At 39.4% G+C, this 23,764-nt stretch overlaps 1 protein-coding gene across 1 annotated transcript in view; it reads right to left on the reverse strand.

The window, feature by feature from the left end:
- Positions 1 to 95: 95 nt before the first annotated feature.
- The window catches only part of Tet (Ten-Eleven Translocation (TET) family protein), a gene marked incomplete at its 5' end in the record, with an annotated part of 30,992 nt that continues 7,323 nt past the window's right edge, over positions 96 to 23,764 (reverse strand). Inside the window, 8 exons of the mRNA XM_028312082.1 lie at positions 96 to 2,450; positions 2,682 to 2,910; positions 3,372 to 3,650; positions 3,924 to 4,152; positions 4,648 to 4,787; positions 4,871 to 7,453; positions 7,552 to 7,621; positions 12,395 to 12,592. Of these exons, the coding sequence (XP_028167883.1) occupies positions 191 to 2,450; positions 2,682 to 2,910; positions 3,372 to 3,650; positions 3,924 to 4,152; positions 4,648 to 4,787; positions 4,871 to 7,453; positions 7,552 to 7,621; positions 12,395 to 12,592 (5,988 nt within the window). The remainder of the gene's footprint in view (positions 2,451 to 2,681; positions 2,911 to 3,371; positions 3,651 to 3,923; positions 4,153 to 4,647; positions 4,788 to 4,870; positions 7,454 to 7,551; positions 7,622 to 12,394; positions 12,593 to 23,764) is intronic.

The following is a 23,764-nucleotide window of genomic DNA, read 5'->3' on the forward strand; positions in this document are numbered from 1 at the left end:
CTTCGATAGAACGGTAGTCAATTCCAACGTTAAACAGGAATTTGGGACGCACAAAGTACGCATCCTCAGCGCCTAAAGTTAAGATCCAGGAACTGCGGAACGTTCGGGAAGCTCGCATCGACTGCGACTACTGAGAGTTAAAGGAGCTTATTGATTAGGGGGCCGCGGGGGTGGCGCGGCGGGCGCGACGTCAGGTGGCGGCCTCCTGGTAGGGGCCCGTGACAGTGCAGCCGTGCATAGGAAAGAGCGTCGTCCAAGACATGGTAGTTTGCGTGTCCGTTCGCAGCATAAGCTGGCCGCTCCTTCGCGCAGCGTTGGTCGCTTCCACCAGTGCCGCTAGAGAAGTGTACCCGCCGGGAATCGCGTCCTCGTTGTTCTTCCATTTCTCCCCCTGCCTCTGCTCTAACCCGGGAGTTGATGCCGGGGACACTGAGTTCGAGTTCGGCCCTGGAGTGTTCGGCGTTGAAGGATTCAACCCTAATTTCTTAAGTCGCATCTTCTCCTCCCACTCCTCCAGCCCATGCTTTGGACGATTCAGATTTCTGTGCTGGTAGAATACCAGGGAAATTCGCGTAGGGTTCACTCTGTTTGGAGTTTTGACCGCAGTTGTCGAGTGCATCTCGTGTTTCGCGCACTCGAACAGCACACTCCCGTGACCTAAAGCGATGGCCACTCCACCCATCTGGCTGTCTTTAAAACATTCGAGATTATCCGTAAAGTCAGTCACCTCCCCGATGGGTTCTGCTTTTGGTGGTTCAGGTGGGTAAGGAATAGAAAATGGAGGTGGATACAGGCACCAGTTTGGTGAAGATTGGCACCAGTTTGGACTCGGATTTTGATAAAAGTTTGATGCGAAGTTAGGGTTGTATTGATAACCGTAGGAGTTGTAGCAGTGCGGGTTTCTTAGAAGCTCCTCCCGTTTATATTTCTCGGCGTTGTAGTAGGCTAAACTATTATAATCGTTATAACTATTTTCATAAGGATTAAAATGTCCATACGGATTAGGCGGATATGAATATGCGTTGGGCATTTGTGGGTAATTGCCGAACCCTTGAATAGAAGTTTGATTTCCATAGGAATTCTGATTGACGGCATGAAAATTATTTCCAGTGAACTCGGTGGTTGTTTTGTTGGCTAAGGCAATATTTTGTTCCTCGTGACTTATCGTAAAGTTTGTTGGAGGAGCAGATGTTGTTTGAGGTGTTGGATAATTAGTAAGCCTGTTGTCATAAGGACTTCTGTGCTCGTATCCCTGACTCAAATGCGGTCTCTCAGATGGAGGGTACGGCTTCAAAAAGGTGGAGTTTTCCATTCCTTCTGGTGGGTTGCTGTGCTGGGAGCGTGAGGGCGGCCTCGCTTTTGGGACCCTAAACAAACTGTTCTCATTCTCTGATACCAATTGTTCCTTTGGTTTCGTAGGGTCCCAATTCTTCGATTCCGGAGATTTCCACACGCTCTTTCGCACTTCTGTCGGATTAAGTGCATCATTATTGGGAGATTTTGGAATTTGTGAAGGTGCCGGTGACTCAGGTTTACTTTGAGGATGTTGAGATATCTCCGTGAGTCGCGGTGAGCTGGGCAATTCAAATTCAGGTAATTTAGGAACCATGTCTCTGGTTATCATGTTCTGTTTATCCGGTTCTGTAGGATTTTTCTGGGACATTGGATCTGAATTAGTTTCACTTCGATTGGAGTCGGGACTGTAGTTAGGTGGAACGTTCAAATGGGCCGTGGTCGAGTCCGGGTCCTCCTTCACCACGTTGTTGAACATTTCGGCGTTAGCGAAGTCCGGCCATTGGTTTTGGGGAAGCGCCGTCATCTGTTGATTTGGGTTTTGAGCATTGAAGTGGTCTCTCTTTTGTAAGCCAGAAGCAAAACTTGGAAGCTGATTCGGGTTGGGATTTTGGCAGGCGTTTCCCTCCACTAACGACGGTACACCGTTCGGGTTATACAGTGCGTTTTGGTGATGGAGGTTGTAACTCTGATCGTAAGGATTATAGGGCGAGTCGAGCACAGTGCTGGAGATTTGATTGCTTTGCAGTTGGGCGTCGGTGAAGTTGTCGATCATGGTCGCCATGTCTAACAGAGCCGGGTTGCTGAGATTAGTGTTGATGAGACCGGGATTTTGGTTGTGCATGTTGGGGTTGACGAACGCCGAGTTGTAGTGGGGGTTGTTGGTGAAGGTTGGTGTATTGGGCTGGTTTAAAGCGGGGGTTTGCGCGCGGGGGGAGGCGCTGCTCTGGCTTCGCGGGCTAGCATTATTCCTGTTATCCGGCTGTGGGGTGCGAGGAGCCGGCGTTGAGCACTGAGACTTCTTCTGCCCGCCGGGACTCTGCTGTGAGTTGTTGGAGGCGTTGGCCGAGTCGGACGTCTCTTCCTCCTTCCGCTTCTTGCCGTGACGTCTGCACGGCTGCAGTGGCACTGACCGTACTCGAACTTCCATGGGAAATCTGGAATGAGGTTTATTCTGTTAAATGTCATGTTTAGGAAAAAACTAAATATGTATGATTAATTTATCATACTTAATTATTAGTAGCTAACATTCGTTTATCTGGGCTAAAATGAAGTGTGTTTTGAGTAAGCTCTAGTTTGAAATCAGTTAAGGTATCAAACTACTCAATTGGTATGAGAAACTTTCTTTAGCTTGTACAATAAAAGAAGAGTTATACGTCACCACTCACTTATCGAGGATCTCCAGCGCGCCGCTGCGTAGTTTTTCATCCTGTGCATCCTTCGAGCCGAATTCGTCCGTCGCATCGAGCACGTATAGCGGCAAAACGTGGAGTTGCTCGTCGGCCGGACGAGCGAGCGCGCGGTGTCGTGCTAGAGTCACTACAGCTGTGCAACCGTTGTTCATATTGTGTAAGTCGCGGTGTGCGTGCGCGCAGAAGTCGATGCATGCTGTCACGCCTGGAAAGACCAGATATTTAACGCTATCATCATCTTAACATACAATATTAATGAGGGACAAAAAATATTTCAAAGTACCTCCAAGACTGTAACCTTATTGACTTAATTCTTGACATTGCACTTGCCCATAGAACAAAAAGAAGTAAATGAATGGAAAAAAGACTACGCAAAAATATTTTTTGTGAAATTAATATCTTACATAGATTTAACTCGCCCTTGAAAATGAATAAATTAGAAAAAAATATCATTAATATAATGTACCTACAGAAGAAAATATTTCAAGTAATACGCCTTATGCTATGTCAATGACATTTTAGTCGGCCTTTTGATGTCACCATTGCTCATTATAAGTTTACGGCACTATAAAAAAGATACTAAACCGGTAATTCCATTATGTCGCTTTATGTCATCCGATTACGGCATTGTTACGTTCATATGCCTTGAATGATACTCATACTTACCAGAGAAAGGTCTTCCCGGCTTGAAGCCAAGTCGGCAGTCCGAGGCTTCCTTTTCAAACTGGCATTGGTTCTCAAAGGATTTAGGAGCTAAGTTCATATAGAGCGGGCTAAGTAGAGTGGCTAGAACGTGCATTCGTTCTTCGATCTCGCTCTCTTCGGTCTTGACTGAGAGACGGAACTTTCTCACGGTCTTGGAGCGGGCGTACTTGCAGCCGTTGTAGTACATTGACCACGAGCAGCCGAAGCTGTAGGATGCACCGCACGTTTCTGGATCTAACCCTGAAAATAATAACATTGTAATGTGAATAATCGGCGTGCTAACTCCCCAAAATAGCTTCTATGCCAAAAATAAATAATTCATTTCGTAAGTTAGGTAGGTACCTACTCGTTTTTCGATTGTCGCCAGTATAATGCTATAACTAGCTAGCGTTCATATCCAAATAGTAAAGTATTTTTTGAATTTTAAAATGCTGCCATAACAAACTCCCACAGGCTGCAGTAAAGATAGATGAAGTACAGTCTACACATATTCATGAAGAAGTGTTTATTTACCCTGACAAGCACAAGTCCTATTCTCATTAGTAGCACAGCGACGAGTAGTGGGCAGCCCGTAGCGGTGCAGCTTATGTGACAGCAGAGTATAGTCCAGATCAGCCTCGGACTGCGGGATGCCCTCCCACGCGACCAGACACACCACGATCCAGGCGGTCGCGCACTTGTGGCCCGCGCGGCATTTTACAACCACGAGCACTTTCTCCGTGTAGCTGGAACGGCGGATCACCTGGAATGGGTTAGGTAAGTATTATTTGAGTTGCGCAAATGGGAATCTGACCACTGTGTATGTGTGTACCATATAATGATAAAAAGGGTTAACTTAATGAGGGCTATCGTTTTTATATTTAACAGTTGGCACCCCTGGCGATTGACAGGACCTTACTTTACAGTGGCGCCATCTTGATGAGTGCAAATGCGATAGTCCTCCTACCACTTTAGCGCTCACCAGTTGGTGCCACTGTCTTCGCTACTAGCAAGTGACAGGACCTTAGTCTACAGTGGCGCTAACTGGTGAGCGCTAAAACGATAGCCCTCATTGTTATGGAATGTGCCCCAAAATCCAGTAAAATAACGATGTTCTTGATTTGAGATTTAAAAACGTGAATCTTTAAATTAATCTGTTTAGGGATAGGGACAGGTTGACTAAATACACAAGTATTCACTAGATGTTTTTTTTAAGATATTGTATGAGTAATACCAATTTTGGGATCCATACACTCACCCATTTGGCTATCGGACAGCCTTGAGCAGATTTCCCTTCTTTCCCCGTGTAGCAGATCTTCTCCATTCTCAGTTCTTTCCCCGACAAGCCGGTACGGGCTTCAAGATCTTTGCGAAGTTCTGCTAGAGATGACGCAGCTCCTAAAAATGAAAATTGGAATTAATATACTTCCTATTAGTGAACTAAGGTCTTAAATGTTTTAAATGATGGGCCTAATGTTTACCTAAATGAGTGTAATAGCTCCCAGGCTCAGGAGGATTCTTATCAGCTGGAAAACAATTGCAGTCAGGCACTTCGGTTCTGGAGTTATTCCTTAACCTTTCAAGATTCTCTAGATATTCCTTGGAATAATTAAACTGATTTTCTTTAGGAACTTTACCCATAGGATCGGGCCCAGGCGTGCCAGGTTTTGATTGGCTCTTAGGATCATTCTTGTCAGTGCTGTCTGGGTCTTCTTCTAATATCTCATCTTTGGTTTGAAGGCCTGGACACGCACCGTCCCTTAAGTGCTCAGGTGGTGGTTTCTTGGTGGAACCTTGACGACAGCAGGAGTATCCCACTTCGTCTTTTATCGTCACTGGACCACCGTCTCCAGGATAAATATAGGGTTCGTTTCTAGGTGGCGGATAATTGTTTTTGTAAATTTTAGTTCCTGGAGGAGAATGTTCAGATTTTATCTGCTCAATGTAATACGGCGGCTTAGGCTCCGCAGACATATTTTTAACCGAATCCATTCTGTTGTCCATTTGATTGTTAGGTTTAGGTTCAGTACAATTTCTACTGTATCTTTGAAAACCCACATTTTCTTGTAACCGAGGAATTTGAGGATATACTTCAGGCTCTTGCCTTCTTTCAAAAGGATAAGGTTGAAAGTGTTGAAAGTTAGGCGGCTTTTGACCAAAATTTTCTTGTTTTATTGAGGAAATTGGCGGTAACACAGTATTTTGTTGGGGTCTCGCAATCATACCGTTTGGGTAGTCACGGTAAATACTATTCTGTTGCGCCTGTTCGTTCTGCTTTAAATACTGATTCTGATTCATGGCAACTTGGGGATTCGTTTTTAATAACCTTTCATCTTTGTGGTATTGATACGTATTATCTGGGATTTCCAATTTCGGAATTAAAGGCGCCGAAGGATGTCTAAATTTTGCATCATATGCTTCCCTATCATAAGCTCTTCTTTGTGCGTTGGTGTCCCTCGACGGGGCACGAAGTTGTTGATTCATCTCTGATACTGGTCCAATAAGCATCTTCGATTGAAAATCTTTATTATCTTGTTGATTAAAACTTAAACTATCACTACCGTAAATTTCTGCATATTTTTGGGCTCCATACTGTTCATTCGAGTAGGCACCGAATTGTCCCCTCATGTCTGCGTAAGACGGTAACTTTTGAGGAGTTTTAGATACGTTCTTCGACGTAGCGTGTTTATCATAACCTCTCGGGACCCCTGTCCCCCCCTCCCATACTTGGTGGCCACCACCTCCGAATTCACCCGCGCCATAGGCTTGGGCGTTTTGTGCATAATTACCAGCGAGCGCGTACGTTTGCTCGCCTATTCGGTAATTATCTCGGAGATGGTGGCTATACGATAAAAAATGACCGGTAGTGTTCCTATCATCACCGACGGAGACCACCCCGCCTTTTCTATCGTCTATCACCCGAGGCGGCCCTTCTCCAGGGTCGCCTTTATCCGGCGGCGTGTTGGTGCCGTCTCGGGTATGATTCTGTTTATTTAATATCATCGTTTTCAGTCTCGAGTTTAAATTAACCCTGTCTGATTGAGAGAACATTTGCTGTTCAGCGTTCTCCTGGTTTTGTTGTTGCATCTGCTGATTTTGCATCTGTTGGTTTTGATGATTTTGAATTTGATTTTGCATTTGCTGCTGTTGATTTTGCATCTGCTGTTGTTGTTGATTTTGCAACTGTTGCTGCTGTTGATTTTGCATCTGTTGCTGTTGATTTTGCAACTGTTGCTGTTGTTGGTTCTGAAGTTGCTGTTGCTGATTCTGCATCTGTTGTTGTTGCTGATTCTGAAGCTGCTGATTTTGCATCTGTTGTTGCTGATTTTGCATCTGTTGGTTTTGTAATCTTTGGTTATGCTGCCACTGGCGTTGCTGCCAGTCATTTTGATTCTGCTGCTGCTGCTGTTGTTGCTGCTGCTGCTGTTGGCCGTTCTCCCTATACTGTCCGCCATTATAGCCGCCTGAATACCCGCTACAATCTAGTGAAGCTCGCGGACCGTTGCTCCCCTGCAGGTACCCAGGCTCGGCGTTTCCCGAATGCTGTCCATTGGGTGTTGTTTGCTCCTGTCTCTCCCCATCGTTGCTGGCGTCAGTCGTGCCGTTCTCAGAGTTGTAATCCTCTGTGTGCTCAGACGTGTACTCTGTGCGTTCGTAATTTTGTTGGCTGACGGTATAAACGGGCGCAGCCGATGTGGGCACGGTGTTTTGGTAGGAAGCGGCAGATGCCGGTCGGGAATCGTTGCCTGCGTTGCCACTGGGTGTGGGAGCTTGTTGTGCGTACTGTTGCTGGTACTCCGTGGTGTAGTGCGGAGCCCTCGGCGACGGGACGGGAGTGTACGCGCCACGGTTGGACGGCGGCCTCTGCGCTGGTATGGACTGAACCCCAGTTTGGTAGTACGTGTTATTAGTCACGTCGAAGGTGGTAGCGACGTTCTGGACGGTGTACGTGGTGTTGGCCTGGTAGTGGGGCGACGTCGCGTACGCAGTGTGGTTGCCCTGATAGTCTAGCGTCGTCTGACCCGCCTGCGTTGGTAGTTGTTGGACAAACTGGTTCTGCCAACCTGGAACAATAATTAAAACTAAGTTTTGGTTTATGATTTCTACTATAGTGTTAAATCTAATGTGCATAACAGTTAATTATGGATGATTTAATATTTACCTTGTGTTGGGTCCGCCTGCCATGTCGTAGGGAATCTGTTGGGATCTCCCGCGTAGAACGGCATTGGTGCCTGTAACAAAGCAAATAAACGGTTTAGTAAATGAGGACTATGTACGATTCTTTAAAAATATTTGAGTAAATAATAAGTAAGCAAGTGTTTCGTAACAAACACTTGTCATCACAGTGCTATCGAGGCCGAGGCTGCGGCAGCCTTGCACATTGTTTGCCGTGTGAAGCGCCCTAATACTCATATGTGTCCGAGGTCGGTCACTCGGACTTTGTTATAATGATGCGTAGTAAAATAACAAATAGAGACATAATAGTTTAAAGATATCTTTATGCTCTACAATGTAGCTAGAGGCTACGGTGTTGTTGCAGTAGGTATCTTTTAGTTCCCATGTAAAATTCTTCGCCTACATAATATATTTTTTGAACTTCACTCGCTTCCCTTCGAGTTAATCTATGCGGGCTTAAGATCGATCGATTTTTGTGAATAGCTCTACATTTACTATTTGGCGTTTATCCATATGTTTTACAGTTTAATTTACTGGAAAACTAGTATAAACGACTTTGATTTTATATTGCAAAATTAGACAGATCTTTGGCATCCTTAGCTAAATTAAGTGTCATTGAAGGGTGGACACCTACTTCATCTAAATGGATTGGGCAACCTTAATGAGGCGTAGAAACCTAAAGTTATACTCTATTATGTAGTCGCTAAGGCAGTATCTTAATGTAACAGCGGTAGGTATATTTTCACGGTTGTTACGGGTTGACGTGTTTGCAAAACTTAAGATTATGTATGCTAAATAACTTATTGTTTCTGGCTCGCCAGGTCTACCAAAACCAAAAGGATTGTAAGAATTAATGCGGTCCATCCTTTCAGTAAGGTACTAGTAATGATAACTGAATTTTTAGATATCGCCTTTATAATTACGTACGATTCATTGATTGTTACCCAAAAATCTACTGCCCGTTTGTGCAGTTCATTAATTAACAAAAACTTCAACAACAGCGCGCTGTTACGAAAAGTTTTTAAACACATAATGAACTTATTTCCGAACTACTTCTTTACAATTCAGAAGCAAAGCACGTTAATTAAAAGGCAACTCGAGTTGTCAAAGGCTCTTAACAGGTAAATAATGTTTTAATATCGCTCCTAAAAAACGAAATATTAATAGGTAAAGTTGAGCAAACGAAAAGCAGGATAAACATATTATTTCAAACAGGATAATCATCATAATACAATATTGAAGGATTTACAGATTAGGCGTCATTACTGTGTGTGTTTAATAAGATTGATCGTCGAAATCGTCGAAGGACTAACGAATTAGTGAGGACTTTATTCTGACAATTTTAATCTCGATGTCCTTATTAAGAAACTAAAAACTGGATTCAAATTCTAGTGTGCGTGGTCGAGTTTGGACCACTCAAATTCATTAAAATATTAAATTTTGTTTCATAAAATGGGCCTAAAAGTCTCCGTTTGACGAAATAGGTAGAGTCTGAAGTCGCTTAACGTGAAAAACGCCTATTCTGTACACGCTGAGCGAAATAATTATACGTTTACACAGCATTATGGCAACTTTGAAAGATTTTAATTTGTACAACACGCTTCAAGTTCTCCCTGTGTTTTATTAACATGGTGTGTAAGTCGTAATTAAAACTTTGTTTTGTCGCTTTAATGAGATCCCGTAAAGAGATTACAGGTTTATTACACAATTACTGGTGTAATTATGATTTTGGCGCGGTAACTGTCATGAATTATGCATGGCTGAACGTTATTGTTGTTAATTATTATATTCACTTGCGAACATTTTTATAAACGAAAACTGGAGTTGTAGGTTCGTCTTTTTGTTCAACAGAAGGTTATAGATATGTACCTATTATGTGATACCTACCTTTTGTAATAACATTAATAATTACTTTCAAATTTCTGATTGCGTAAGTACATACTGAATGTTAAATTTACCTATACCAATGACTAGCGGCCGCCCGCGACTTCGTACGCGTGGTTCCCGTCTTACTCCTTTTAGGGGCTGAATTATGCAAAATCTCGTCTAAGGGAGCACCTACGTTCTAAAAGGAACCCCGATGCAAAATTTGAGACTCCTAGCATTGGAGTTTCTGAGATTTCGTGATGAGTGAGTAAGTCAATCAGTGATCTTTCGCTTTTATAGATATAGTACCTAACAAAATTAAACTGCTTCCCAGGTAACTCTAAAATTCTAAATCAGATTAGTGCAGAATGTGATCGAAGCACACAAATTCGAGCAGAGTGCAGCAAACAGCTGGATTTCAGTTCGGAACTTTGCCGCTGAGCCGCAGTTACGAGTAGAGTGGCCAGTTCTTCGGCTGGAACGGTAGACTAATTTATGACTGGACTTTGACTGCTAACTGTACTTGGACGGTAAGTTGGGACTTGTGCTTGTGTAGGTACTAACAGTAGGTATTTTGTACGTAAAATATGGAAAGCTTGTGAAGGGGAAATTAGTGAAAAAACTTGGGATCGATCAACCTTTAGGCAAAGAATGGGGACTCTTTATCTGACACTTATCCCGGCTATTTCGTTTTAAGTAAGAGGGACGAATACTTAGATTTGAAAATATAGAAATGCCGTTACAAAGCTCTACAGTGGTTTGAATTTGACATCAGCTTTGAGTTTTAGGTTTAGTAGAGTGACACAAGAATAACTATCATTAACCGTCCGACTAACTGAAATATTTAAATAATCGTTTAAAATGTCTAACGCCCGTATTCGCAAACATTACTATGAGGTCTGACAGTGTGCGTAGACGCACAAGGTGACACACGAACCAATCACAGAGCTCTATTCAACGCTCTTTGCTTCACTTAAGCAAGCATCGTTTATGAATACGGGCGTAATTTAATAAGTAGTGGCAACAGTAGGGTAGTAAGCACAAAAGGCGCGGGAGTGTTACCCACAAGCATGGTTACCCTCGCCACATAGTTATAGGATTGTTCTCAGCACCGTAACTCACTCGTTATAGCAAAGTCAATAGTAATTATTTACAACAATCGCACAATGGCTCCCGGAATGTTCGGCAAATGTTTGGAGCTAAAATACTTACGATTTGTTGCGAATGTAAATCAAAATACGGACAATCAGTGTGCCGCGGGGAATAGGCCTTAGGAAGAATTATTTCGGCTCGTTACATACGTGTATACCTTGTATTCTAAAACAATTATAAACATATAGTACAACCATACTATTGTATAATGATGGGTTAAGTGTTTCAGCTATACAGGGTGACAGGGAAACTCGAAGTATAAGTATCTAAGCAAGCTAACCTAACCTAACATTAGTAAGTAGGTAAGTAGTACATTATTCAAGAGGTACTAAGTACATTTAAAAGACGTGCGTGCTTCAATGTTATTTAATTAAGATTGATTAAAATGCTCTAAATATTTGGATGGGTTTAAACATGGTTCGTTGGATTTTTATCCATCTTTAGAGTAAGGAGACAGTAAGCTTAAATTCTAATTTTGATTATCAAACTTACCGTAACTATACGGAACCTTATTATCATAACTATATTTCGACATTAATTGCATCGAATTCATAGATTGCAAGAAACTTTTAATTAGTCTAGGAAGAAGGGGAGCATGCTAGGCATCGGGCCAAAAGGCAGCATAACATTACAATTACTTAGAAGTTTTTCCTATCTCGAGTAGGTAGTTAATAAGAAAAACTTTTGGAATCATAATATTATCTAAGTACTGCATTACTCTTGTTGATATAATTACCGAACTGTATTTTCTTTTGTGTGGGTTTCGGATGAATTAAAAGAAAAAACAATTCCAAAACATCTTTGTAAATAATTGCGCTATTAAATCATAAAAAATTACCCAAATAAGTGGAAACTTTGTGACAAAACACAAGAAACTCAATTAAAATGATCAAAATTGTTGCGGCGGATAGCAGGATAAACGAATTAGAGACTTCTTTGGAGACGGTTTACGTACAGACAAGCACATCAGGCTACATTTTTGGTGCGAAATCGACTCTATTACTAGAAACATAAGAAGCCGTTGTGTTTAGCTTGACTTGCTATCGTCTGTACGAATTGTGGATCGCATTTGCCGGGATGTACGGAAGATTGCTTTTTTATTTTGTTATTGTGTGCCCCATTTGGAGCATTTGTAAATTAATATGGGTAACTTGAGACTGGCCGTACCTATTAACTTAGTAGGGGCCAACTATTTGAAGTCACATAAAGGTTTCATGAAATTACTAAGAAGAGTAAGAAGCCACATAAAGATTTCATGAAATTACTAAGAATAGTAAACGCATCATATTAAGAGGAAAAGTTTTTTAAATTAAACGGTCAACTATTGTTGGAGGCATAAGGTTTCACGAATATTACAAGAACAGTATTTAAGTAGTAGAGAGGGTATGGAAGTAAGTATAGGTTCCAGTGCAAAAAAGTATTGATCTTTTATTACTTAATCTTCAGGACCAGCTCTTAACTAATACAAAATTGCTAATACTACGCTACGAGTATATAATAGCCGCAGCTACGAGTAAGTTTGCACGCTTGTCTACGAAATCACGTACGAGAGGAGAGTCTCTGGTACCTCTCAGAATCTTCTGGTACCTCATGTATTTTGGGTGCCATCGATAAACGAGAGTAGCTTTGCGTTTTCTGCAACAACCCATACGAAGGTAAAGAAGTGCCAATGAAGCCAAAGTTAACTTCTCTAAGAGGGAACTTAAAGGTTTTTTTAATGTTAGTGCCATTAGAATGCAGTAGCAGTTGGAGCTATTGCAGGGCAGTGATTTAGGTTATGATTGTCATTGCTTAAGTTGGTTGACCCTTACCATTGGCTGACTGGAGTGTTCCTGCTTCATATGCGGCGTGGTGGCCGGGGCTGGGCTGGGGGCAGCGGGCGCGGGCGCGGGCCCGGGAGAAGCAGCGGCCGGCACCACGGGACTCAGGCCCGGGACCACGGGAACGCCGGGACTCAGGCCGCCGGGCACTCCCGCTGATCCGCCGAGGGGCTTGCGGCCGCGGTAGCTCTGTTGAAGAGGAGACTGGTGAGATGCATGGACTTAAAGGCATGCTGTGAAGGCAGTGAGGAGTGAAGTATAAGCCGGCATGCAAATGCGGAGATGGGAACAGAGTAGTTTTAGAAATACCAGAACGTTTTGGATATAAAGCTTTGGAATTGATAAGAGACAAGTCAGAGACGCTATAATAGAGGCTGCAACGAAGGGCTTAATAATAAACCAACAATATAAAATTGTGGCCATAATAACAGCGTTCCGCGCATCGTATTAACGGTAATACGCTTCATCTATCTCAATGGCCTCTTCCTTTTTCAAATCCAGGGCTGCGATTGGCCCGTCCACCTACCAGCGTAGAAAGAGCTATTCACGATCGTGTTCCATAATTTGAAATTGGAAATAGAAAATTTTAAATTACTGGTTGTTAGTTATTATTTGTTATTAAAGAATAATGAGCCTTATTTGCAATGATTGGTGTTTTTGTAATATAAATAGTGGTTTATGGTTAATTATATTGTTGCTCTTGGAATAGTGATGTATGGTGCTGCATAGATACAGCCGATTGTTTTACTTGCGCACTTTCCTTGGGAAAACATTCTAGAGAAATGTAGAATGCAACGTGTCGAGTGACAGTCACAATAGCATAGATCCACACATTTTTTCCCGATCAATCATAGTCATAATTGTAACAATAGGTATCTAGTTACATAAAAAGAGCTATTGTTATTCAGTGTCTCCACATTACAATTCAACTTGAGTAATAATTTCTAGTGATAATAGCATCACTTTGCTTAGTCATTAGTCATCCCTGAACACTCTGAACAGTGTGACCTAGAGACGAAACTAATAGATACTAACCAGGTATCTACAACATACAATTTAAATTGCATCATAGCAATACCATCAGTGAGATTGCGATCGTATACCTACTTGTAAAAAACATGGGCAATAGGTAGGTGCAATGTACGGACTGTACGGAGCTTTAAAAAAGCTTTACGAAGAAACACCCAATGTTATTCAATAAATATCTATAATAATGTTCAATAATGCATTTGTATACAGAACTAGTTGGGTGTTATCCTAGTGTATTATAGATTGCCGCTTTAGTGTGCAGTGTCCCGTGAGATCGCTACACACGCCTCGATGCATTTCTACGCTCGTACGCGAGGTGAGTTCGTTTCGCTAACCCTAGTGTTTGTCTGACAAATTTTTTAATTATTAAATTTCATAGTTTTTATGAGAGTGAAGTTCACTTGTGGGGTGAATGGTAAAGTAGGAAGAAACTAATTTTTATAGAGTTGACGTCAGGCAGGTCAGACCAGTTTTTTTTCAATTATGCTGAATTTACTTAGGTATGTACCTAAGCATAGGTTTTGCTTTATTACACAAAATTGGTTTGTCTTATTACTAATTTTTAAGTGACCCATATGAAAACAAAATGCCTGATATGTGTTACCATAGGGGTCACTTAAAAAAAAGAGATTGATGGTGAAAATGGGCATAAGGCTAGTATTTATTATACTGTGACTCAGGTCCAGAGTCGAACATGTAACCTAATGGATGCGCACTGGCGTTTGTGTCACTAGTCTCCTTTTATCTATAGTTTAACCAGACGATAGTTAAACTTTTTAAGTAATGGTTTATTTCAGATAAAAATATTGGTTTAGCAACAGATAGCTATTTTATGATCGTTTTGGAACTCGACACAAAGTATCGGCGAATCGGATGAAACGTATCTCGGATTTAGTTGCAATAACTTTGGCGACAATAAAAATAATAACTGTCATTAAATTAAATGAAACCAGTGTAGCTTTTACAAAAAGTATAACTCTATGACCTGCTTAAATAATGATTTAATTCAGATGGAATCAGTATATTATGCAGTTATAGAGCTTGAGAGGAAATTTAGACTCATTTGATGTTCAAAAAACGTAAGCAAGTAAAAAATCCTCTCCACTGGATATTTTTATTAAATCTAAACTCAAGTGAACATCTTCAGCATCAAAGTGTAAACTAATACTTTAATATATAACACTATACGTTTGTGTATTGAAAAATTATGATTTCAAAGTACCTACTTGTTATGTTTTTTCGTTACTCTTTTTAGTTCAATAACCCAATGCGATCCATCGAGTTTTGGATAATTATAAATACGCCTTCTTACACCTCATTACACTACAATACAATCTATATTAATATAATATTACCTGCGTTTGCAGCTGGGAATCCCACGCTAGAATACACATTCGTGCTTTTACTATTACACAACTTTGTTTAACAATAGCTTCAAATAGGATTATAAAAAGCGTCGTAAACTTCTGCTTTACGCACCGAATATAAAGCTTCCCGGAGCTTTCAAGTATAAAGTTGTGATATTAAAAGGAATATCTGCGTGGTTGAATAGGCACAGATACTGAGAGTAAAAGTATTAAATATCGCAGATGCTTTTTGAGTTATAATATTATTGGATAGAAAAAGTTTGTAAAAAATTGTATTGGTATACGATAAGGGATAATTTTCTTTATGAATCTACTAGTGCTTGACATAGACCTTGAGACCATAGAGATTGGACGAATTATTGGTCCATCATCTTAAACATTCTTTACTTATTCCTATTGGTGGCTAGAACGATTTATGAATTAGGGTCTCTACCCAACTCATTAAAATTAACAATGATAAGGTAACATAGCCCGGCAGATTATCATATATATAATATAGCTACTTGTATTAAAATTGAACTCCCTTTTCTAAGGAAATTGAAATAAGGAAACACAAAGAAACTAAAAAAATTCCATTGTTGTTTATAGCCGCAGAAATAGCCTGTACTGGCAGGCAACAGCGAAAATTCTGCGAGCAACCGTTAAAAACATTCAAAATGTACATTTTTATTTTAAGACGCGTGCACACTCACGACAGCCACACAATAAATGAAAATTCGGCTCGAGCAACAAAGCATTGTGCATTAGCTCTAAACAAAGGGCCTTTGTCGCCGCAACTTGGCCGGCCCTGCAAACTCGGGCTTTGTCCAACTCCTGCAACTGGCTTTATTTGATTGTCTTGCTCCATTTCATTAGGGGTAAACTCATTACTAATATACGATGCCGCTGGCAGGTTCTGGACTCTGGTGTTTGCTCTAAAGATTAAATTACAGCATTCAAAAATTACTGTAAAAGCTGCCTTTTAAAGGCGCTGTCCTGTTTTTATACCAAACATTTTAACGTGAATTTGAAATTGTCTTGCACTTTTCACATTTATGTGTCGCTGCGTGGTGAAAATTGATTATGATGATGATGAAGTTTTTTAAGTTAGTAATATTCAATGTTTTTTTCTGATTCATTATCTCTATCAAGTCTAAAATGATACACTTTTAATAAATGGGTGTCATTAGATATGCATCTTGAGACGTTTTTAATAGTTTTGTAAGTGATTTTATAAAATAGTACCAGTTATTTTAAAGCGTTATGGAAAGTCAGTCATGCTATGTTTCACCGATATAGTTAATCTATCAGGCCAAGGCTTCACCTTTGATCTTTTTGGCGCGGGATCAAAACGCGTAAATCCGCCATTTTGTGACTTACGAATTAATTCGACCGCGTTTACGTTGTGTTCACGTTTTGTTTGTTTTCACAGATGACTTATGGTGCATTATTTCATTGTTGTTTTCAGTTTCTCAGTAAGTTGAGTCAGTTGGCTCATGTTGGCTCATGTTGAGGTATATTATTGTATTAGTTCTTGTGTGAGTCTTCGGTGAGTCATAGATATGTTAAAGTTAAGCGATAAGGAAAGTCCATTTACCTTTCATGTTTATTTAAGCGAATAAAATTTACTTGAACTTAATTAAATAAATTAAATAAATTTTTGATCTTAACTTAATTAGGTTATTAAAGACGCCTTACTATGCTTTTTACAGCTACTACTTTAATGTTTTAATTTTGCATTGGGTTTTGTTTTCAGAGGGAAATTGTTTTAACTTTCAGTCTTTTCATGAAGGATATCACCCCGCACCACTATGCAAACCTATCAATATTAATGTAAGAGGTTGAGTGTGTAATTTAATGTAGCGTAGTGGCACCAATGATCGACACTTTAAGGAGATATTGGGCTTCTTATTAAGATTAAAGGTCATTTAGTCATCTTTAAACCAAAAGTAACGATTGAGCATGATAAGGTATATTCTTGAGATAAGAATAGGATGTATTATTTTTATTAACTATACACGGACTAGAAAAAAATCCCAAAAAATGAAAAAGCATATAAATCTCCAATCATCGACACCGAATCTCCAGTAGTCAACACCCAGTCATCGACAGCTGCCACTTACCGACACCCAGTTATCGACGATCTCCTTTTTTGGCAAGTACTCGACCAGGTTTAGGACGGAAGCTCTGCCAGTCCTGGCTGGTGTACTGCCGGTCGACTTAGAGGTACAGAAGCGTGCGGCTATGTACTTCGCATCAAGGGAAAATATACCTAACCTCCGATTTCTTAAATAGCCGCGATCGTTCTAAAATAAGCCGATTATTTGATTCCCGAGAAGTCGTTGAAGAGGAATTACTTAATGAATGGCAAAAAAGATGGAATACGTCAGTCAAAGGGCGTCACTTATATAATTTCCACTGCAGACCCACGATACCCCTGGCGATACTCCTGGTGGTATCGTGGGTCTCGTTAAAGAACTACACTTCAGACCCACGATACCCCTGGGAGTAAAGTTGACAAACGAGGACCGGCGCGGGCGCGGCGGGCCGGGAGGGGACGCACAGTGCACACGGCCAGTGCACAGTGTTGTGGAATACCTCTTTGAATTCTAAATTGATTTCATTGAACATGCATACCCACGATACCACCAGGGGTATCGCCAGGGGTATCGCCAGGGGTATCGTGGGTCTGCAGTGATAATTTCTTCCCGAATGTACACGAACGTCTAACTAGGCGATGGTTAGAAATCGACCATTGCTCGTCGCAGTTCCTCACGGGGCATGGCAACTTTAAACATAAACTTCACTAATTCAAACTAGTTCCGTCTCCTTTTTGCGAGTGTTCCACTAATGATGTTGCGGGTCCAATGACAGTTTAACTTTCCCCCGGGACAAACTTGACCTTCATTGGTTGGGTTTTTGTGGCGGTCAAGCCGTAGATCCTGGCTACACAGGAGTTGCAGTGGTGGGAACGAGAGGTGGGAATAGTCCCGATTTTAGTTAAAACTGTGCTCGGCCCCATTATACAGGGTGCAAACGAAAAGTGATCTCACTCGATTATTTCTAAACTATCTACTTATACAAGATATCGAAAAACTGGTTATTGATCCTGAAAGTGCTTCACGAGCTCTTTCAAACGGTATCAGTAATAGGTTACAGAATTAACTGGATCTATCCGAAAATTCAATGTTTTCAGGCTTCATACTAAATGTATGCAAGCCACACAATATTAGAAGTGTTAATTTTTTTTTATTCAATAATAAACACTTAAATTGAACTCCAAATTGCATTCTTATTTAGAAAACATTGGTTGTAGGCTTTACTTACTATAATATTATCAAGAAATGAGTGCCATGACTGTGGCAGTACTAAATGTGTGGAAGCTGGTATTTTTTTTTTTTATGTGATAGGAGGCAAACGAGCAGACGGATCACCNGCTCACCAGCCGAGCGACCTCCACGGAAACCGTAGATACTGTCGGTCACTTAGCAACTGGTGGGCCTCTAGGTACCGAAGGAGCTGGCTGTTGATAATGGATTCCATTATCTTCGAGAACAAGGAAACATTGAATTTTCGGATAGATCAAGTTTATTTTGTAACCTATTATTGGTACCGTTGGATAGAGCTCGTGAAGCACTTTCAGGATCAGTAACCAGTTTTTGGATATCTTGAATAGTTTTTAATATAATGTGGTTTTACTAAATGTATGGAAGCCGGAAACATTGAATTTTCGGATAGATCCAGTTTATTTGGTAACCTATTATTGGTACCGTTGGATAGAGCTTGTAAAGCACTTTCAGGATCAGTAATCAGTTTTTGGATATCTTGTATTAGTTAAGAAATAATGGAGTGAGATCACTTATCGTTTCCACCCTGCATAATATAGTGTACCTAACCCATTGTTGTTTTTCCCGAAATTTTATCATGGAGCGTAATCCTACCTAGGTACTCCGAAACGTTTAGCAGCAACTGCAATCTTTTCGCAATTTTAACAGCTTCTACAGCTTTTTCTAACTGCTCGGGAGAATAATTTTTTCTTGAACCAATCATCGACATATATTATTCCCCAATAATCGACACTTGTCGATTACTGGTAGCTCGACTATAAATAGTTTACTTCAAATATCTATTAAATGCGCAAAGTCATAAGAACTATATTCGGTTGTCAAATGAAAAATGTTCCAAAAAATTACTATCGACACGTGTCGATTATTGGAAAAGTCAGTTTGTGAAAACCAGTGATCGACACCAACATTTTACTAATATCAAAATAACATTTTAAATTCGTTATAACAAAAATGGATTCTATAGTTCTTAAAGTAACCCGTAAAAAAGATAAAATTCAAATAAGTTACAATACAGTAGTGTAATTAACAAAAAATGTACTCACTTCCTTAAGGATTTTACTAAGAAATGTTGTTATTTTCACCGGTACTCCAGCCGCAATCAGTTGTTATACTGCCATTTTCAAAATAAATTGGCGGATTTTGCTTAAATGTCAATGGGAGGCAGTCAAAAGTGTGCTTTCTATGGTACAGTGTTGACATATTAAGAAATCGATTTTATACTCTTATTTTATTGAATCAAAAAATAAAGTGTCGGTCATTGGTTCTTGTCGGTCATTGGTGCCACTACGTTATACCGATATTATAAATACTAGTAAACAAGAAACAAATCGACTAAAATAACTTAAGTTTTTAGTAAATTTTTCCCCAAACACGTTATCAATTTTCCATGTAAGATGGTTACAACCGCGACCCTATTAGATAGTGTTATCGGACGACTAGTCGACGGGTATGAACAATTAATCATGGTGTTCCGCGGCCCCATGAAATAGGCCGCGATAACACCTCAAGGAAACTAAAGTGGAACGCGTTTGGTTTGGTAGCAAAAATAGAATCTTTTTGGTAATTAAAGTCGGTCGTAATAAGGCCAACACTGGCATAATGAGACTAAGCTTTTGCCCGCGGATTTACCCGCAATTATTGTTGTTACGGAAAGACTGACGAACTTTAATTATTTATTATAAATTGCCTTATGTTATTCTGATGTATGACCAATAATACTGTAAAAATTCATCAAAATCCGGTCTGTTGTTGTTGCGTAAAGGGGTAAGTAACAAACAAATATCTTACATCCATTCTCATAAACTTTTACATTTAGGTTTTACATTTAGTAGGATACGCATGAGTAGAAGAGAGACAGAAAAAAGATATCCCGGCGATTCGAACGAAAACGTCTCCGTAAATTAATTTTGAAATATCCTACTAATATTATAAATGCGAAAGTTTGTATGGATGTCTGGATGTTTGTTACTCTTTCACGCAAAAACTTCTCAACGGATTTTGTTGAATCTTTACAGTATTATTGTTTATAACCCAGAATATCATATAGGCTATAATATATGACGATCTGTGACAAACTATCACGCGGGTGAAGCCGCGGGTAAAAACTAGTTATTTCATAAAACCGACTTAATTGTATGAATTAGGTACAGTAAAAGGTACCGTCAATGAAACTGTATTATTTCAATTATACCAAATAGTAGGCATTTAGTTTTACATTCGTATTCACGGAGCGTAACAAACTGCCAACCTTGATGTTTCAATGACATGGATTTGGACGCAAATAGAAATGATTTAATAAACTGATATGTATTAGATAGGCCTATTGGGCTGGTACTTGTGGGTTATCACGAGTTTTAAATAAAGGAAGTGCCATTGCTGGAAGATTTTTGCGCTAAAATCATAGTAAAGATAATAGTATAAGATCATGAAAATCCTGAAATAAACTTAACATCAATAGCATAGTGAAAGACGCTTGAATATTAAGTACTACATGAAGTAAATACTATCTCTGTCCTATATACATCTACCTAAATAATATCCTTCTGTTGTTTACGAACTCAATTGTGTCATTCATTTAATTTCAAAGCATCATAAACTCTTCCAGTTCATTGTGGTTTTCTCAAAAGTATCAACTACTCTATAAATAAGTTACATAGGTACCTAATAGTTGAACGCTCATTTCTGTGCGCAAAATTCAAGTGCTATTATAAAGATATTCTAGGTACTGTTTCCTTATACTATGGTAATATTATTTAGACAGCTCTATCTAAACTCTAGAACTGAGTTTCTCAAACTTAATTAATGTTCCCAGACGATGCGTCTACTGACTAAAACTTCTTAATAAAATGAAGATTAAAATATCTCACCCGTCACTAAAATGGAGATTCTGATAATATCAGTGGTCCGTTGACAGAAAGACTATGAGGTCTCATTGTGCGCGTGGACGCACAGGGTGACACACGAACCAATCACAGAGCTCTATTCAACGCTGTGCGTTCGATTTGCTGCTTCACTTAAGCAAACATCGTTTGTGAATAAGGACGTAAAACACCTATTCTATAGCTATGATTTTTGATAGCCATAGCAAACTGACAACACCAGCATCTATTCTAAAAATATCTGAAACGCCTCTCTACAAAACAAAAGCTCCTTCTTTCTAAAAAGTGATGTATAAATTCTTGACGACAGGACCTATGTAACCTAGGAAAGAATACAAATTAAAGTTAAAGTAATTTAAAAATGTCCTCGAAGTTTAAACTAGCTTGCTTGGGTTCACTGACTTAGATTACGAGAAAACTTTTATCTCAAAGAGACTTGGTAGCGGAGTTAGCATATGCTAGTGCAATGGTGGACTCTATTTTTTAAGTTTCGATGTTAAAGTTAAATTCTTGTAATTTCTATGCAATTGCCTTTCTAAAGAAGCCAAAAAATTAAAGGTGGAAATTAAAATTTAAATGGATTTAAATATCTTAGCGAGCCGTCCAGAAGCCTATTGATTCTCTACCTATTTTGTAAAATGTTGACTATACAAATATAACGAATTTAAAGCAAAAATTAAAGGTGGAAATTAAAATTTTAATGGATTTAAATATCTTAGCGAGCCGTCCAGAAGCCTATTGATTCTTTACCTATTTTGTAAAATGTTGACTATACAAATATAACGAATTTAAAGCATAAAATATTATCAAATAAGAATATGAATGATATTCAGCATTCTACATTATTCTACAATATCTGCATGTTGACTTCTATGGGATTCAACCCTGCAAAGCTAAAGCAGCAAACTTACAACCCTCAGTCAAGTGGTAGTCAAAGATAGGTGGTCACCCATCTCGATAGTAGGTATCTTTGACTGTCGGTGACTATCTAAATCGCCCCTATTGGCATACCTAGGCTTTTTTCAGGGGAGGCGATTAGTATCTAGCTCATAGTTAGTACCATCTAGTTGATCATCATCTTCAAATCGGTATAGCCCAACATCCTTGGACACCAGACCATTCTGGTTGCGATATATGCGCATGATCGCCACATGGGTTGCTAAACTTTAAATAAAAGCCTTATCGCTAACTAAAATATTTTAACATAGGTATAATATTAGCAAACTTAAGACAATATTTATACACCTAATTGTATGTAAAGGATGACTTGGGTACTACGCCGGGCTATATATCAGGGAAAGTGGTTCATTACGAGGATATTATTCAGCTATTCATGAGACCGTTTAAAAAGGGAGAACTCTGATTTACTGCGGGAATTTATCGCATTTGGAACAAATATTTTTTTATGTTCTGGCATTTTTACGTTCTTAAAAAGTTTTGCAATTCAACTTACATTTCAAACTGATTCATTTTTGTAAGTTTTTCCCAAACAACATTCACTGTTATGATATTTCGCGATGATACTCCGATATTATTGAGATAAGAGAGAGTGAACTCTTGACCCTACTTTTCTTAAAGTCATCACTACCATCACTTCGTGACAGTACGAGTACAAAAGCTTTCTTACATTAGTGCAATCTTTGCCCCATCTCTGTTAGATTCTGATTAAATTACTCTACATTTCTCACAGTTTAGAACTATAATCACACCAATGTTGTGGAAAATAGCATTGGAAATATTAAATTGTTTTACAACCAATAAATCGCGTCGTGACGTACACTCGCGTATTCCTTTGGCACGGTTCCTATACTAGTTTAATTTTATTTGTTGCCATTGTTACAAAGATTGCGTAACGTCATATTCGTATGGGTTACGCGATTATATGTGTAATAGTAAAGTTTTATAGGTTTGAGTATTGTTTATTTGTAATGTAGTTACTTTATAATGAATGCCGGCTAAAGCTTCGTAAATAAGAGAAGTTGACCGAAACCAAGAGATGGCGCTGCCTGTACAAATAATGGAGATAGCGTGTTGTCTAGCCAGAGAAATATGTAGTTATTATCATGGAGTTATTAAAATTTTGTTACTGACATGCTTAGATTAATAAAACCTAGATAGATAGTCAGTGCACAAAAGGTGAGGCAGATTTTAGTAAGCCTGAATGGCTCACTCGTAAACGTCACATGAACTGTCAAAGTGAAAAAGTGGTAAACACGTCCGACGACTTTTAATTAATTAAGACGGTTTGTGCTGTGAAAGGGTGTAAACGTGTAAATACATCAGAAAAACGAAAGAAAGTGACCAGTGTTACATTTCATAAATAAGTACTACGATTCGACGCGTATTTTGCTTGAATTTGGCTTTCAAAAATTTAATACGGGAATGATACCAGTAACAAGAAAAGAAGAACGGTCACGCCCCATACAAAAAAAAACCCAGACCCGACAGAAACGAGACATACCTCAGTTTTTTTGTCATGTCTTAATTAGTTAAATTATATATTTTTTATATTCGAAATCTATGTATAACACCATCAGGCGTCATACAAAAACTAATACAAAATGCCTATTTATCACCAAAATTGGTAAATGTATATACCTAAATGTCTATTACAGCTGCTATGGAATGTATCTAGGTGACCTGGAGATGCAGCCGGATTATACAGGGTGGTTATACATATGGAACGATAAGTGATCTCACTCGATTATTTCTAAACTATACAAGATATCGAAAAACTAGTTACTGATTCTGAAAGTGCTT

Source organism: Ostrinia furnacalis, unplaced genomic scaffold (assembly GCF_004193835.3).
Source record: "Ostrinia furnacalis isolate ACB-3 unplaced genomic scaffold, ASM419383v2 OfSCF0273, whole genome shotgun sequence".
Classification (NCBI taxonomy): Eukaryota; Metazoa; Arthropoda; class Insecta; order Lepidoptera; family Crambidae; genus Ostrinia; species Ostrinia furnacalis.